Source organism: Acinonyx jubatus, chromosome B1 (assembly GCF_027475565.1).
Source record: "Acinonyx jubatus isolate Ajub_Pintada_27869175 chromosome B1, VMU_Ajub_asm_v1.0, whole genome shotgun sequence".
NCBI classification, from domain to species: domain Eukaryota; kingdom Metazoa; phylum Chordata; class Mammalia; order Carnivora; family Felidae; genus Acinonyx; species Acinonyx jubatus.
The window spans coordinates 169256640-169273864 of record NC_069382.1 but is presented as its reverse complement, the minus strand read 5'-3'; the positions used below and the strand labels follow the sequence as shown (position 1 = coordinate 169273864).

The 17225-nt window shown below is 38.3% G+C and overlaps 1 protein-coding gene across 3 annotated transcripts in view; it reads left to right on the top strand.

The window, feature by feature from the left end:
- The first annotated feature begins 1558 nt into the window (after positions 1 to 1558).
- The window catches only part of WDR19 (WD repeat domain 19), a 112428-nt gene continuing 96761 nt past the window's right edge, over positions 1559 to 17225 (top strand). For 2 of the 3 annotated variants that reach the window (XM_027055491.2, XM_053217452.1), the window contains exons 1-4: positions 1559 to 1658; positions 3973 to 4064; positions 4604 to 4669; positions 6529 to 6654. In XM_027055491.2, coding sequence (XP_026911292.2) covers positions 1653 to 1658; positions 3973 to 4064; positions 4604 to 4669; positions 6529 to 6654 — 290 coding nt within the window. In that variant the 5' untranslated portion in view covers positions 1559 to 1652. The other variant, XM_053217453.1, reaches the window with a different exon arrangement.

The following is a 17225-nucleotide window of genomic DNA, read 5'->3' as shown; positions in this document are numbered from 1 at the left end:
CATTTCTTTGGGTCTTTCCCTTAGGATGGCTCCCATGTCAGCTAACACATAAATTTGTAGTGTTAATTTATCTTAATAAATTAATTTCTGTTAATCTGTCTTAGGTCAGCTTACTTCTCAGGTCTAGCTGAAAAAACCCTAAGAGGGTAGAGGTAAAATTTTGTCTTCCCTATGTTGTATCCACACAACTCCTGAAACAGAATGCTACGGGCACCAGTGACAGTCACAACAAAGTTTATTACAATGAGAGGCAAGGCCGACCGATCAGGACCAACACTCTTGATAAGAGTGTGGCCCCAAACAGCCGGGGTACAGAGTTTTTATAACCGATCACATCGTTTTATCATCACCTGGGAACGGAACAAAGAAACAGTTTCCAGATGAGTTAGAAACAGTTGCCTAATGAGGTGTTTACTTTAGACTTTCTGCCTCTAAGTTGCAACCAGTGGATCTCCTTGACCCTGCCTCTGATGCTCTTTTCTTTGAACTTTTATTTCCTTAATTGGTGAAGCCTGATTTACAAGAGTATGAGGCGTAGTTTACCAGAGCAAAGCAAGGCTGTTATCTCTTAACCTTCAGTGTCAACACAAAGCTGTTATTTTTCAAGCTAAGCATTAGCCCTACACTACCCTTACACCTACATTTCTCAAACCTAAAAAGTCCCATTCACTCTTTTAGACGTTGCATGGCCAATTTCTGAACTTCTGCTTCTCTAACCTTTTTGTTTTTCAGTCACCTATTGACATCTTCATTTTAACGAATAGGTCTTGCACCTGAAACTAAAGGGAAACGTAAATTAAACAACACCCCCACGCCAGGGAACAGTACCCTACTTGAGAATGTAACACCCATCATTAGTTCTTTGAAATCATTTCATTTCCTGCAGGTCAATAAGATTCCTACCTAATGATGAAAAGAAAAGGGTGGGTTGTTCAGCACTTTCAGACATTTTGGCAAAAGAAGTACTTTCATATGCTAAATAATAACGCACAGATCTATGGTAGGGCATACTATTTGGGGAAAAGCTGCCAGGTCCAAAGTCTAAAGAAGCAATTAGTGCTCATTTTCTTGCCCAATTTAGTTGTCCTATTAACGCCTTGAAAAAAACCTACTTCTCACATCCTATTTCTTCTACCCCAGAAGCCTGGAAAGGAAAAAAAGATGACACACGAGCCCATCCAAGTCCTCTTTGCGCTGACTGTGTAAGAGTATTTGCCCCAAAAGCAAATTCCCATTTTCCTTTCATCCAACATCCAGTGTTCGTTTTCTTGATTCTCGGCGCCCCGAACCCGCCACCATGGGCATCTTACTAACCAGCAGACGAAATTTACTCAGGCGCCTTTCAGGGCTCACAGAAGCCACCTCCCTCGAGCAAGTCCCCGGGATTCATCCAATCAGAGCTCAACCAGGAAATCAAGTAGCCGCAAGACCTGACGCGAGTCGGCCTACGTCCGCCAGAGTCACGTGATTCCAGTCAGCGCCTCCCGCCCTCCCCTGAGGAGGACCCCCGCGAGGCACCTCCCTTCAGCTAGTGCTCGCTGATTGGTTACTGTTCTTGCGGTCTCCTGGGTGACGGGAACGCGTTAGCCCTCTTGGAGGAGGCCCGCTGCGCCTGCGCATTTGCCAGATCGCGCGGCCGCTCGAGCCTTGAGATGAAGGTAAATAACTTGCAAACCCCTGGGTGTGGGGGCGGGAAAACGCGACCACTGGCTCTTAGCCCGCTGAGCGTCATTTTGAGGTTAGGAGCCGGTGCCCTCTCCCCCGTCCTGAATGCGTCAGAGGAGGGGACAAGAGAGCCGGTGGCCCGGGGGGGAGGAAAGCTGCAGCGAAGTTGAAGGAAGGAGGGAAAGGAAAGAAAACTGGAGAGGAGGAGAAGGCGGAGAGGGAGGCCTCATTTCTGGCACCGCGAACTGAGTTGAAGTGGTGAGGGCAGAGGGAAGGCGGGCATGGCCCGAAATGAGCAGATTGGATCAGAAGAGACTAGGAACTTCACACCGTGGAAAGAGCGGTCTGCGTTTGGAGGGTTGCGGTAAAATTGACTGGATTGGGTGTCACCAGCTGCTGCTTTTCCCGCAGCTGAGCGTCTAGCAAGCCGTACTCAGCGCCTTTAAAAGAGTGAAAAGCTTCCGAAAGAATAATGTCAAGTTGTATCGCCAGTGACTGATCTAATGTAGAAATCACTCAGTGGCTAATGTACATTATTCATGGAAAAAACTGCACTTGCACACGCAGGTCTCCCTGGAGAGCATCATCCTCTGCACGCACCGTTCCTAGGTTTGGGCTTCTAGTGAATCCCATTCCACGTCAGTGGCTACTGCCGATTCACCTATCCACTTTACTACAGCGATAGTACAGCCCTGATCTGACAAGAAATGGATAGCTCAGTTTGAAAAGTAATTAAGTCGTAATGATTCCTCGTGGCTATTAGCGTGGAAATTGGAATTGACCGGTAATCATAACATTTCTAAAGCACTTCACAATTTATGAAGTATCAGAAGGGAGAAGATATTATTCCTGGTTTACAGTTGAGAATTTTGTGCTTGCAATTTGAGCTACTTGTTTTAATTAAGCCCTGCAGCTAGTAAGTAAAAAGCAAAACCAAAATCTGGTTTTCTGGTTTTGAAGCTAGCACTTTTCCTGTGTACTGTATATGGAGCATGTATATATAGCTCCACTGAAGAAAAATAATCTGTAAGGTCACAGCTAGAAGAGCGCGACCATGAAGCTAATGAAATTTAAGGATGTATTGCTTGAATAAAGGGGTTCTAGGTCATGTTGTCACAAAATTGCAAAAGATGCCTTTATGCTTTTTTTTTTCCTTCAAGGTGTTTTCTGCTCCACAAAATGTGAATGCACCTTTGATTATAGAGGTGCACCTGTTTTCAATAGAGGTGGATTTTATCCACTTAACACACCAAATGCCTATTGATTGGTGTTTAATTTTAAGCATTGGATGAGTTTTGTGTAGCCACTAGCCTTGCCAAGCCAGCTGTAGTATTTAAACTTCATATGCCTAGATATGGTCTATGATTTAACCTAATTATTTATAACTTAACCTAATATTAAAATCTAAATTTTTTCATTCAAGCTTATGTTCTTAATAGTTTTAGATCAATATTGTTTGATATAAATTTAATGTGAGCCAGTGTAATTTAAAAATTTTGGTAGCCACATTAAAATGTTTTAAAAGAAACAGGTAAGATTAATTTAAATAATATACTTTATTTTATCTAGTATATCCAAAATATTGTTTCAATATGTAATCAATATAAAATATCAATGAGATAGTTCACATTTTTCATAGTCCTTGAAATGTGTATGTATTCTATATTTACAACACATCTAAATTCATACTACCTACATTTCAAGCCCTTAATAAAATTTCAAGTCCACCTGTGATTTGTGGCTTCCATATTGGATACCCCAGTTCTTGACTAAAAGAAAGGCTTCTCAGCTGATACACTGTCCACCCAATAGCAAAATTAAGCACTTAATGATGAAGTAAGTATAACTAATGGGTAAAGGAAGAAAATAATTTTGAATGAAGGATAGACATTTGTATTTTTATCACGCTTGAGATTTTTTAAATGGTAGTTTTGTTAAGTTTAAAAACTCCATGCCACTGATTATTAGCTAAATTCAAGTTTAAGTTATTTTACTCTTTAACATATAAAACATTAAAATTATAATTTTCATGAAATTAATATTCAAAACGTTTAAAACCAAATTTTATAACTGCTTTCCTGTGTGTACTAAGGTCCATACTTTAACAGCCAAATTGTGGAAATTTTTTGATTGGTTGGTTGATCTGATTAGTCATTTTGTTTGTTATATTATTGACTTTCTGGATAAGTTCTAACAATAAGCCTTTACCATCCTGAATTCTACTGTTTTCATGATCATGTTTTGGTGTCTTTGACCAACCCTTAATTGTATGTTTCGAAAATATAAAAATTGCGTTTGCCTTTTTAGCGTGTTTTCTCACTGATAGAAAGGACTTGGCTTGGCACACCAATACAATTCACCTGGCAAAAAACATCAGGAAACTACCTTGCAGTAACAGGGTAAGAAATCAATGAATGCTTTAAGTAAATCATCCTGACTTCAGATGCTTGTATGCCTGTATTACCACACCATTTGTTTAGTAGAAGTTCTTGTATGGTGGTTGTACAGTGGGAAAAGTACATGAAAGTACATACATTCATCCTCATTAACATCACAGTTCAGGGGCGCCTGGATGGGTCAGTTGGTTAAGCATCAGACTTTTGGGTTTTGGCTCAGGTCATGATCTCACAGTTGGTGAGTTTGAGCCCGACTTTGGGCTCTGCACTGATGGTGGGGAGCCTGCTTGGGATTGTCTGTCTCTGCTCTCTCTCTGTCCTTCCCCTGCTCTCTCTCTCACTCTCTCTCTCAAAAATAAATAAATAAACCTAAAAAAATCACAGTTCATAAAATCTTTTCCCTGATAATAACTTTGTAGGTACAAATTATGAAACTGTCATGAGAGATCACTGAAATCACTTGAATGTCAGCTTATTTTTTTTAATGTATATAAATAAAAAGAAACACTTAGATTATATTTTTGTGTTCTAATTGCTTTTAGAGCTGATCATATTGTGAAAATCTTTGATCGCCATGGTCAGAAAAGAAGTGAAATTAACTTACCTGGGTAAGTACAGAGGTGGGTCAAAAACTTTTTCAAGCTTTGTTTCCTAAAAGATAAAAACAGTATTGCCTTAAAACTGTAATCAAATAGAATTTTACCACATATATATAATCTGTATCTCCTCTTTTGTTTTTTTATTGCAAAGAGATTTTTTTATACATCAGTTATTAGTAAAACATGTAAACAGATAGAGTTGATATTTATAACCTCCATGCATTCAGAGGGAAGCCTTAAAGTATAATTATAAATGAGTCTATATGGAAGAATACTTATTTAATTATAAATAAGCCGTGTGTGTGTGTGTGTGTGTGTGTGTGTGTATAGGCAGAGAAGATAAATCCACATCCCTATAGCATTTCACAAATTGTTGGAAAATAGTTACTTTCCACATACTTTTTAAATGACAAAGACATTCTGTTTTCAGGAAATCATTCTAGATTACACAAAATATAACTTAAGCATTTTTGATGATTCTTTGTAAATTATCTGTATTATTTTATTGATAGTCTTCAATGGTTATTAAGGTGTGTAGAGTTCCCCATCTAAATGGTCTTATGCTGCCATGCTTTTTAAATTCATGTCTGTTTTCTGTGGTTTACTGCCACCATCTTTGCAAAGGTTGTTTTACTTCCGTTGGTCTCTGACAGCCTTTCCCACCTCCTTCTCTGCCCCACTCACCTGATGCCACCATTTTGGTGTTTCCCATCGCCTCTTAACTGTTGCTTTTGTTTTCTATATTATGGAAAACAGAAGTCAAAATAGTTGTAATTATGTCTAAAAACAAAAAGGCACTTAGTAAGGACCTTCTTTGAGTAAATTGTATGGGGTTTTTGCATGATCTCTGTGACCTCTATTGGTTATATGTTAGCTATATATATTTTTTTTACCTCTGAATTATTTTGCTGTATTTATCATAGTTAAATTTGACTGACAGAGGATCTGCAGATAAATAAAATAGCTTTATGTATTGCCTTTGTTAGATGATTTTATCAAAAATTTGAAAGATTCCCTCTTCCAAACTCCCCTAATCTCTGAAAATATTAGAGAAAATTAATTTTGAAGAATAAAGTGATTGAAATAATTGTCTTAACTATAAAACTGAGTATGGCTTAGCCGATATCCAAGAGCAGAGTCTCAAAATGAAAATCAGAGAAGAAAAAGTTAATTCTCAAGGAAGTTTTTGAATTATGATAAACACTTTGGAATAATTTTCAATTGTAACATTTTTAAAAAAGCATTTCCTATTTATAACTTTTGTCATTTTAATCAAATCACTCTTATTCTGTTATAATATAAAATGAAAATAACATTTCTTACCACTTCAAAATCCAGTTTTTCCATTATTTGCAATCCCACATCTACCCAACCTTGATCTGTCTTATACCCAATTTGTGTAGATATAACTTCATTTTTTATCAGTACCTTCTCTTTCTCTGTAAATCTGAAGTGACCTTTTGACATTTGGTCATACAAATTACCTCTTGATTCCAGATGTGATTTCTTTGTAGAGGTACTTGATGAGTTTGTCTTACCAAAAGGCCAGGTTCTTTATAGGATCTAAGAAAAATCTGCTAACTTACTATGTGTAATTATATTTAATGTGTAATTATATTTAATGTAGTATATATAAATTATATTTAAAATAGAATTTAAATTCTTCCCATCCTCTCAACAACAACAAAAATTTTAACTTAGTGTAATCTAAGCAGTGAATAGTGAATTGTATTTCTCACTTTAGAAAGTTTATGACCTATTCAAAGTACATTGGTCTTGCTATAAATAAAAATCACAAATAGATTTTTAAATTTCTTTCCCTTGCTGTAAGAAAATGTATAGTGATATTTTGCTTTCTTTTTTAAAAGTAACTGTGTTGCTATGGATTGGGATAAAGATGGAGATATCCTAGCAGTGATTGCAGAGAAATCTAGTTGCATTTATCTATGGGATGCCAACACAAATAAAACGAGCCAGTTAGACAGTGGTATGAGGTAAGAACAACTTTTTTATTTTAAATCTTCACTTAGAAATATTACTTGGAGGCACCTGGGTGTCCAACTCTTGGTTTCAGCTCCGATCATGATCTCATGGTTCATGGGTTTGAGCCCTAAGTCAGGCTTTGTGCTGATGGCCCAGAGCCTGCTTGAGATTCTATCTCCCTCTCTCTGCTCTTCCCCAGCTCATGCGCATGCATGCGCGCACTCTCTCGCTCTCTCTCTCAAAATAAAAAAAAAAGAAAGAAATATGATTATTTGTAGGTTTGATACTAACAATACTTACTGCTATCATTATAAAAATGCATTTGTGAGTTATTATGAAAGAAAGTTCATTTATTTTTTGTTACATGTAATTCTATTGATTTTGCCCAATTAGAGTAAAACTGTTATAATTGTAAAATATAATTAGCTTCTTAAGTTGCTTTCTATGGAACAGACTAAAATGTACAAAGATGAGACAAAATATCTGAAAAATCTGGAGATAGGATTGGGTGCATGAATGGCTGGATCTAGGGGTTCTAGTGATGCAATCAAGACTCTAGCTCTTAGCTCTTCCTTTCTCTGTATTGACTTATTCTAAATCAGACTGTTTCCATGGCTACTGCCAGCTATTGATTTATATCATATCATTCACAGCAAGTTATGCCAAAGAGAAGAGCATATCCCATCATATCACCCTGTCCACTCAGTTACTCAAAAGGTCCCTGAGTAGGGTACACAGTGCCATGGGATTGAAAATCCCACCAGGTGAAGAGTGGGATGAAAGGTGGGACATTTCCCAAATGGAAAATACATTTGGAAAACAGAATGAATTACAGGTCTGTGCTAAAATAGAAACTATTTTGACATATGGAAAAGCAAATTTTATTTACAACTGAAACTTGGTAGTTAACCTTGAACAAGTTGCTTAACCTCTCTCTAAATCCCAAGTTCTTCTTTTATATGGAACGGGTATAGTAATAATATCTGCCTCATGGTGTCATGTGGCATGCAGGTAGGCCACACACACACTATAAGACTATAAATTTCCAATTTACTAAGGAATAATAATAACCCAGAGGAAGAAAGGTGGCCATGCAGAACAAGACCAAACGTAGCCTTAGCATAGTTTTCCTCTCCCTCAAAATTGACTCATGAGGTGTGCATTCACAGTTGATATTGTCTGCCCATTATAAAATCTTAACATTTCTTGCTCTGTCCTTTTACACTTGGGGTATGCATCACTTTTCAAAAGATTTGAAGTACTTTCTGTTCTTCCATTCAAGAGAATATTTATAAACTCAAGTACTGGTTCTTGAACCAAATTCAGCATCAGTGAGACCACATTCTCTCCTGAAGAAAAAAGCATAATTTCCAGTGTTTCAGACTGGTGTATGTTCCTCTGCTGTCTGTCTTCCCACAGATCCATTTCCTCATATCATCTCAGAGTTGTGAGGTTTAATTGTGTGTCATGCCTGGGCATGAAACCAAGAACTGAGTGAATGGTAGATGTTATTGTAATTATCATAAAGGTAGAACCAATTAAATATTAGTTAATATTTAATGTCTAAAGGTACTATTTAGCTTGCTCACAATTCTTTATGTTCAGGTTTTCTAAAAAGCAGACTCCCAAAGAGGATTGAGTGTATGAGATTTATTATAGGAAATAACTGTGGGGGAACCTTGAGGAGGCAGGTTAGAAGAACCATCAGACCACAGTGCATATCTGACCCTTGTGAAGTGGAGAGGGAAGGAAGAAAGGTTAGGTAGAAATGTCTTAGACTGCAGCTCAGTTCTAAGAAAGTTCAGCTAGGCCTCTGGGGAGACTTTAAGCCAAAGTAACCCATCAGAGAAATCCTTTGTCTCCTGGGAATGGGCCTCAACAGTATCCGTGTCCACTCAGTTACTCTCTGGAAGTAGCCTGTGGGAGAGCGTGGGCCCCAGCAGATTGAGGTGATGGATTCCAGTGCCAAGCATCTGGGGACACTGGTCAGTTACACTTTCCATAGCTGGAGATGTGAGAGACATTCTCACAGCTGTCATGCCTGCTTAAACATTAAGAGAAACATGCATATTGATCTTTTAAAAATATATGCTTAATACATGAAACCCAGCAGTCTGGTATATTAGTACTTCTTATTAGAAGTAATTAAAACAATTTTAAGTTTATTTTTTTAGAGAGAGAGAGAGCATGAGCAGGGTAGGAATAGAGAGAGAGGGAGAGAGAGAATCCCAAGCAGGCTCCTCACTGTCAGTGCAGAGTCTGATTCAGGGCTCAAATTCACATACCCTGAGATCATGACCTGAACCAAAATCAAGAGTTGGATGCACAACCGACTGAGCCACCCAGGTGCCCCCAGAAGTAATTTTTTTAACTACACATTTACTACATCCTTCTATTGTTACAACTAACTTTTATATACTTTAGGTGAACTTTTGTCTCCTAGGTATCAAATGTTCTTGAAACATTTGTGTTATTTTCTGCAGTGAATGGCCTATCAGTGGTTCTCAAACTTTAGGTGCATCAGAGTGCTTATTAAAACACAGATAGTTGGGCACCAGAGTTTCTCACTCAGTAGGCCTGGGTTAGGATCAGAGGACTGGCATTTCTGAAGTTCCCAGATGCTGCTGCTGGTCCTGTGATTGCATTTTCAGAACCACTTTTCTATACCCTTTGTGATTTCTTTCCTCAATATATGGAAAGGAATCTACTACTTTCCAAGGAGTCCTGATTCCATGTAGTAAAGAATTATATAAAAGTTCAACCAGTAGATCCTAGAATGTACATAAGAACTGGTGGTAGGCAAATGTGCTTTCTACCTCTTTCTAAGTGAGCTACCCTTGATAGTGACAGAGTTGGGAGAGACGGAGAATAACAGTGGACTAGGAGAACCCTAGGCTCACCTTGATCCATGAATAGAACTAGATAACTATCAAAACATCCTAAATACCCCAGAAATCTACCTGAAGACTGACAGAACAGACTCTACAACTAAAGGGAGAGAAGATGACACATTGAAAAAGATAGGAAGTGTGGAGACATGGTTTAGTGGAGAAATGGATCCTGGCTGCTGTGGAGGGGAAGGAGCGTGGTCATGGAGAAGGGCAACTGAGAGAGGAGCATACAGGGGAATGCACAAGGAGAACATTTCCCCAAAGCCATTGGCTTGGAAAATGAGAAGGGCTGAATTTCATGAGTTCTTGCAACCAATGGGGCTTAAAGCCTGGAGTTTTGAAGGTCAGCAGGCTTCACTAGGATAGAGCCTAGAGGGTACTGCCTTGCTCCTTGAGAGAAGGCAGGTAAACAACCTGGGGCATACAGCATGGCAACAGCAATCTGAAGAGAGACTGGGCCACAAAATTGGGAGATCATTTGCTCTTCTTAGAGCATGTCCGCGAGAGACCGCATTCACGGAGATACATCTCCAGGAACAAAGGAGCTGGTCAGTGCCATTTCTCTCTCCACAGCATAAACACAGTCACCTGTGGAAGCAGTGCAGCATGGATACTGGCTGCCTAACTTCTATTAAGCACCCCCTGTGCTCCAGTGGAACTGCTTTTCTCAGTCACACTTACCTCAGTCCCAGTGTGGCAGGGCACTCCCCTAGAAGACCATCACAAACCTCTGCCCACACTGTGTCTCCTAAGCAGAGAGTGCTGCAGGGCCTCAGTTCTGGTGGAAATAGTGACAGGTCTCATTTCACAAGCAGACTAAAACTTGCCACATCAGGTCAGGGACCAAACATTGTGCATAGAAGTCAAGCAGAGCCCTGCAGATGACTCACTGAAGGATAGGGCAGCCAAAACACAACAGCACAGTGCATGCACACACACTGGAAGCACTCCCTGAAGCACCAGGCTCTGAGTGCTATGTGATGTCTTCTTTATAAGACCATTACTTTCAGGAGCAGAAGACTTAACTGGCTTTAATAGCACACAAAAGAAGGCAGAGACTTAGAAAAAACTGAGAAGACAAGGAATTTATTCCAAACAAAAGAACAAGATAAGGTCACAGCCAGAGATCTAAGTGAGATAGATATAAATAACATGCCTGATGGAGAATTTAAAGCAACAATCATAAGGATACTCACTGGGCTTGAGAAAAGAAGACATCAGTGAGACCCATCCCACAGAGACAAAAGAGTTAAAAAAAAAAAGATGAAAAGTGCAATAAATGAGATTAGAAACACACTGGATGCAGTGGACAACAGGCTGGAAGACTGAGAGGGACAAATTAGTGACCTAGAAGACAAAGTAATGGAAAGTAATGAAGCTGAACAAAAGAAAGAAGAGTTATACAACATGATAATAGACTTGGGGAGCTCAGTGACTCCATCAGATATAATAACATTCCCATTATAGAAGTCCCAGAAGAAGAAAAGAGACAAAAGGGGGCAAAAAATGTATTTGAAGAAATAATGGCTGAAAACTTAACCTAATCTGGGGAAGGAAACAGGCATCTAGATCCAGAGGCACAGAGAACTCCCATCAAAACCAACCCAAACAGGCCTAATCCAAGACATACTGTAATTAAATTGCTAAAGAAAAGATATTAAAGGCAGCAAGACAAAAGTCCTTAACTTGCAAGGAAAAACCCATAAGGCTAGCAGAAGATTTTTCAACAGAAATTTGGCAAGCTAGAAGCAAGCGCATGATATCTTCAAAGTGCTGAACAGGAGGAGCACCTGGGTGGCTCTGTTGGGTAAGCATCCAACTTCAGCCCAGGTCATGATCTTGCAGTTCAGGAGTTCAAGCCCTGCATCAGGCTCTGTGCTGACAGCTGAGAGCCTGGAGCCTGCTTTGGAGTCTGTGTTTTCCACTCTCTGCCCTCCCCCCACTTGCACTCTGTCTCTCTCTTTCAAAAATAAATAAACATTTAAAAATTTTAAAAAAAAGTGCTAAGTGCTGAACAGGAAAAATCTGCAGCCAAGAACACTCTGTCCAGCAAGTCTATCATTTAAAATAGAAGGAGAGAGAGAATTTCCCAAACAAAACTAAAGGAGTTCATGACAACTAAACCAGCCCAGTGAGAAATATTAAAAGGGCTCTTTGAATGGAAAGGAGAAACCAAAAGTGACAGTATGAAGACAGGAAACACAAAAACAGTAAAAATGAACATTTCTGTAAAAAAATCAGTCAAGGAACTCACAAAAAAAGGGTATAAGATATAATAACATATACCTAAAACTTGGGGAGGAGAGGAGAAAAGAATGGGTTAAAATTTAATCAACCATCAACTTAATATAGACTGCTATTTGCAAAAGAGGTTTTATACAAACCTAATGGTAGCAATATATCAAATACCACTAATAAACATGCAAAGAATAAAGGAATCCAAATATATCACTGAAGAAAATCAGCAAAACATGAAAGAGGGAAAGACAAGAAAGAATCAGAGAAAATCTCCAGAAACAATTACAAAACAAGTAATAAAATGACAATAAATAACACAACTATCATAAATTACTGTGAATGTAAATGGACTAAATGCTCCAATCAAAAGACATAGGATGTTATGGGGCACCTGGGTGGCTAAGTCAGGTAAGCATCCAACTCTTGATTTCAGCTCAAGTCATAATCTCACAGTTTGTGGGATCTAGCCCCATGTCAGCCTCTATGTTAACAGCATGGAGTGTACTTGGGATTCTTCTCTCCCCTCTGCCCCTCCCCTGCTTGCATGTGTGCACTCTCTCAAAATAAACATTAAGAAAAAAAAGACATAGGATGTCAGAATGGATAAAAAAGCAAGACCCATTTATATGCTGCATATAAGAGACTCATTTTAGACCTCGACACATCTGCAGATTGCAAGTGAGGGGATGGAGAAACACTTATCATGCAAATGGGTGTTAAAAGAAAGAGTAGCAATACTTTTATCAGACAAACTAGACTTTATTTATAATTTTTTTAAATGTTTATTTTTGAGAAATAGAGCTACAGCGTGAGTGGGGCTGGGGGTGTACAGAGAGAGGGAGAAACAGAATCCGAAGCAGACTCCAGGATCTGAGCTGTCAGCACAGAGCCCAATGCAGGGCTTGAATTCCTGAACCACGAGATCATGACCTGAGCTGAAGTCAGACACTTAACTGACTAAGACACCCAGGCACCCTTAGGCAAACTGGACTTTAAAACAAAGACTGTAACAAGAGACAAAGAAGGACCCTATATAATAATAAAGGGGACAATCCAATAAGATTTAACAATTATAAATATTTGTGCACCCAGCATGGGAGCACACAAATATATATAACAATTAATAGCAAATATAGAGGAACTAATCGATAATAATACAATAATAGTAGGGGACTTTAACACCCCACTTACATCAATGGATCATCAAAAAAATTTTTAATGTGAGGGAGGAAGACAGGGAATCTGAGTGGGCTCTGTGCTGCCAGTGCAAAGCCCGATGTAGGGCCCAAACCCATTAGCCCTAAGATCATGACCTGAGCCAAAGTGAGACACTCAGCCAACCTAGCCATCCAAGCACCCCAAAGGACAGATCATCTAAACAAAAAATCAAAAAGGAAACAATGGCTTAGAATGACCAGATGGACTTAACAGTTATATTCAGAATATTCCATCCTGAAATAGCAGAATACATATTCTTTCAAGAGCACATGGCACATTCTCCAAAATACAGAATATATTATTAGGTCACAAAATGGGCCTCAACATATACAAGAAGACTGAAGTCTTACCACATGCCTTTTCTGATCACAATGCTGTGAAACTAGAAGTCAGCACAAGAAAAAATTTGGAAAGACAACAAATACATGGAGATTAAATAACATGCTACTAAACAATGAATTGGTCAACCGGGAAATAAAAGAAATAAAAAAGCACATGGAAACAAATCAAATTGGAAACAAAATGGTGTAAAACCTTTGGGATGCAGCAAAAGTGGTCCTAAGAGGAAAGTATATAATAATCCAGGTGTACCTCAAGAAGCAAGAAAAACCTTAAATAACCTAACCTTACACCTAGCGGAAGCTAGAAAAAAGAACAATAAATGAAGCCTAAAGCCAGCATAAGGAAAGAAATAATAAAGATTAGAGCAGAAATAAATGATGTAGAAACTAAAAAAAAACAAAAAACAAAAACAGTGGAACAGAGCAATGAAAGCAAGAGCTGATTCTGTGAGAAAAATAAATAAAATTTATAAACCTTCAGCCAAAGTTACCAAAAAGAAAAGAGAAAGGGCCCAAATAAGTAAAATCACAAATGAGAGAGGGGAAATAACAACTAACACCACAGAAATACAAACAATTATAAGAGAATATTATGAAAAACTATATGCCATCAAATTGGACAAGCTAGAAGAAATGGTTAAATTGTTAGAAACATATAAATTACCAAAACTGAAACAGGAAGAAATAGAAAACTTGAACAAACTGGTAACCAGCGAAGAAATTGAGCCAGCAATTTAAAGATTCCCAACCAACAAAAGTCCAGGACCAGATGGCTTCACAGGCAAATTCTAGAAAGCATTTAAAGAGGACTTATGGCCTAGTCTTCTCAAACTATTTCAGAAAAATAGAAAAGGAAGGAAAACTTCTAAGTTCATTCTATGAGGCCAGTATTCTTTTGATACCAAAACCAGATAAAGATTCCACTAAAAAAGAGAACCATAGGCCAATATCCCTGATGAACATGGATGCAAAAATTCTCAATAAAATACTAGCTAACTGAATTCAACAAAACATTAAAAAAATTATTCACCATGATCAAGTGGGAACTATTCCTGGGTTGTAAGGGTAGTATTTGCAAATCAATCAGTATAATACATCACATCAATAAGAGAAGGGATACGAACCATATGGTTGTTTCAATAGATGCAGAAAAAGCATTTGAGAAAGAACAACATCCATTCATGATAAAAATGCTCAACAAAGTAGGCTTAGAGGAAACATACCTCATAATCAAGGCCACATATGAACAACCCACAGCTAACATCCTCTTCCATGGGGAAAAACTGAGAGCCTTTCCCCCAAAAGTCAGGAGCAAGACAAGGATGTCCACTCTCAAACTTTTTTTTTTTTTATTTTTTTCAATGTTTATGTTTGAGAGACAGAGACAGAGTTTGAGTAGGAAAGGGGCAGAGAGGGAAGGAGACACAGAATCCAAAGCAGGCTCCAGGCTCTGAGCTGTCAGCACAGAGCCTGATGTGGGGCTCAAACTCACAAACTATGAGGTCATGACCTGAGCTGAAGTGGACACTTAACCAACTGAGCCACCCAGGTGCCCCTACTCTCACCACTTTTATTCAACATAGTACTGGAAATCCTAGTCACAAAAATCAGACAATAGAAAGAAATAAAAGGCATTTAAATCAGTAAGGAAAGGGTAAACGTTCCATTATTTGCAGATGACAAGGTACTATGTGTAGAAAATCTGAAAGACTCCACCAAAAAATTGCTAGAAATGATACACGAATTCAGTAAAGTTGCCAGATATAAAATCAATGTACAGAAATCGGTCACATTTCTGTACACCAATAATGAAGCAGTAGAAGAGAAATTAAGGAATCAATACCATTTACAATTGCACCAAAATCCTAGATACCTAGGAATAAACCTAAAGAAAGAGATGAAACACCTGTACTCTGGAAACTATAGAACACTTCAGAAAGACATTGAAAATGACACAAAGAAATGGAACATTCCATGCCCATGGATTGGAAGAACAAATATTGTTAAAATGTCCATACTCCCCAAAGGAATCTACACATTTAATGCAATCTGTATCAAAATACCACCAACAATTTCACAGAGCTAGAACAAACAATCCTAAAATTCGTGTTGAACCACAAGAGACCCTGAATAGCCAACCTTGAAATAGAACAGCAAAGCTAGTGGCATCACAATTCTGGACTTCAAGCTATATTACAAACTGTAATCATCAAGTCAGTATGGTGCTGGCACAAAAAAATACACATAGATCAATGGAACAAAATTGAAAGCCCAGAAATGAACCCACGATTATATGATTAATTAATCTTCAACAAAGCAGGAAAAAATGCCCAGTGGGAAAAAGACAGTGTCTTCAACCAGTGGTGTTGGGAAAACTTGGATAGCAACATGCAAAAGAATGAAGCTTGACAACTTTCTTACACCATATGCAAAAATAAATTCAAAATGGATTAAAGACCTAAATGTGAGACCTGAAACCATAAGCATCCTAGAAGACAGCACAGGTAGTAGCTTCTTTGACATCTGCTGCTGCACCTTTTTTTTTTTAATTTGAGAGAGAGAGTGTGTGTGAGAGTGCATGGGGGAGGGGCAGAGGGAAAAGGAGAGAGAGAATCTTAAGCAGGCTCCACGCCCAGTACAGAGCCCAACGTGGGGCTCAATCTCACAACCATGAGATCACAACCTAAGTCTAAATCAAGAGTCAGATACTAGGGGCGCCTGGGTGACTTGGTCAGTTAAGTGTCTGACTTCCACTTAGGTCATGATTTCATGGTCTGTGGGTTCGAGACCTGCATTGGGCTCTGTGCTGACAGCTGCGAGCCTGGAGCCTGCTTCAGATTCTGTGTCTCCCTCTCTCTCTGCCCCTCCCCAGCTGTGCTCTCTCCCTCTCAATAAAAAATAAACTTAAAAAAAATATTTATAAAAAAAAAAAAAGAGTCGACACTTAACCAACTGACCCATCCAAGCACCCTGCAACTTCTTTCTTGATGTCTTCTGAGGGTAGGGAAACAAAACAAAAAATAAACTCTTGGGACTACATTAAAATAAAAAGCTTCTGCACAATGAAGGAAATAATCAATAAAACTAAAGGCAACTTATAGAATGGAAGAAGATATTTGCAAATGACATCCAATAAAGGGTTAATATCCAAAATATAAAAATATATAAAGCATTTATAAAATCCAACACCTAATAATCCAATGAAAAAATGGACAGAAGAACAGATGGCTGATAGACACATGAAAAGATGTTCAACGTCACTTATCAGGCAAATCAAAACTACAATGACATATCACCTCATACCTGTCAGAATGGCTAAAATAAAAAACAATAGATGTTGGTGAGGATGTGGAGAAATGGGAACTTTGGCGGGAAGGCAAACTGGTATAGCCACTGTGGAAAATAGTACGCAGGTTTCTCAAAAAGTTAAAAATAGAACTACCCTGTGATCCTTCAATCATACTACTCTAAGTATTTACCCAAAGAGTACAAAATCACTAAATCAAAAGGATATGTTCACCTTGATGTTTATAGCAACATTATCTACATTAGCCAAATTATGGAAACAGTGTTCCATTGATTGATGAATCGATGAAGATGTGGTATATATGTATTTATGTGTATACATAAACACAACAGAATATTACTTAGCCATAAAAAAGAATGAAACCTTGCCATTTGCAGTGACATTGATGGAGCTAGAGAATATAATGCTAAGTGAAATAAGTCAGAGAAAGACAAATACCATATTATTTCATTCATATGTGGAATTTAAGAAACAAGCAAAACAAGAAAAGAGAGAGAGAGGCAAACCAAGAAACAAACTCTTAACTATAGAGAACAAACTGATGGTTACCAGAGGGGAGGTTCCTGGAGGGATGGGCAAAAGAGGTG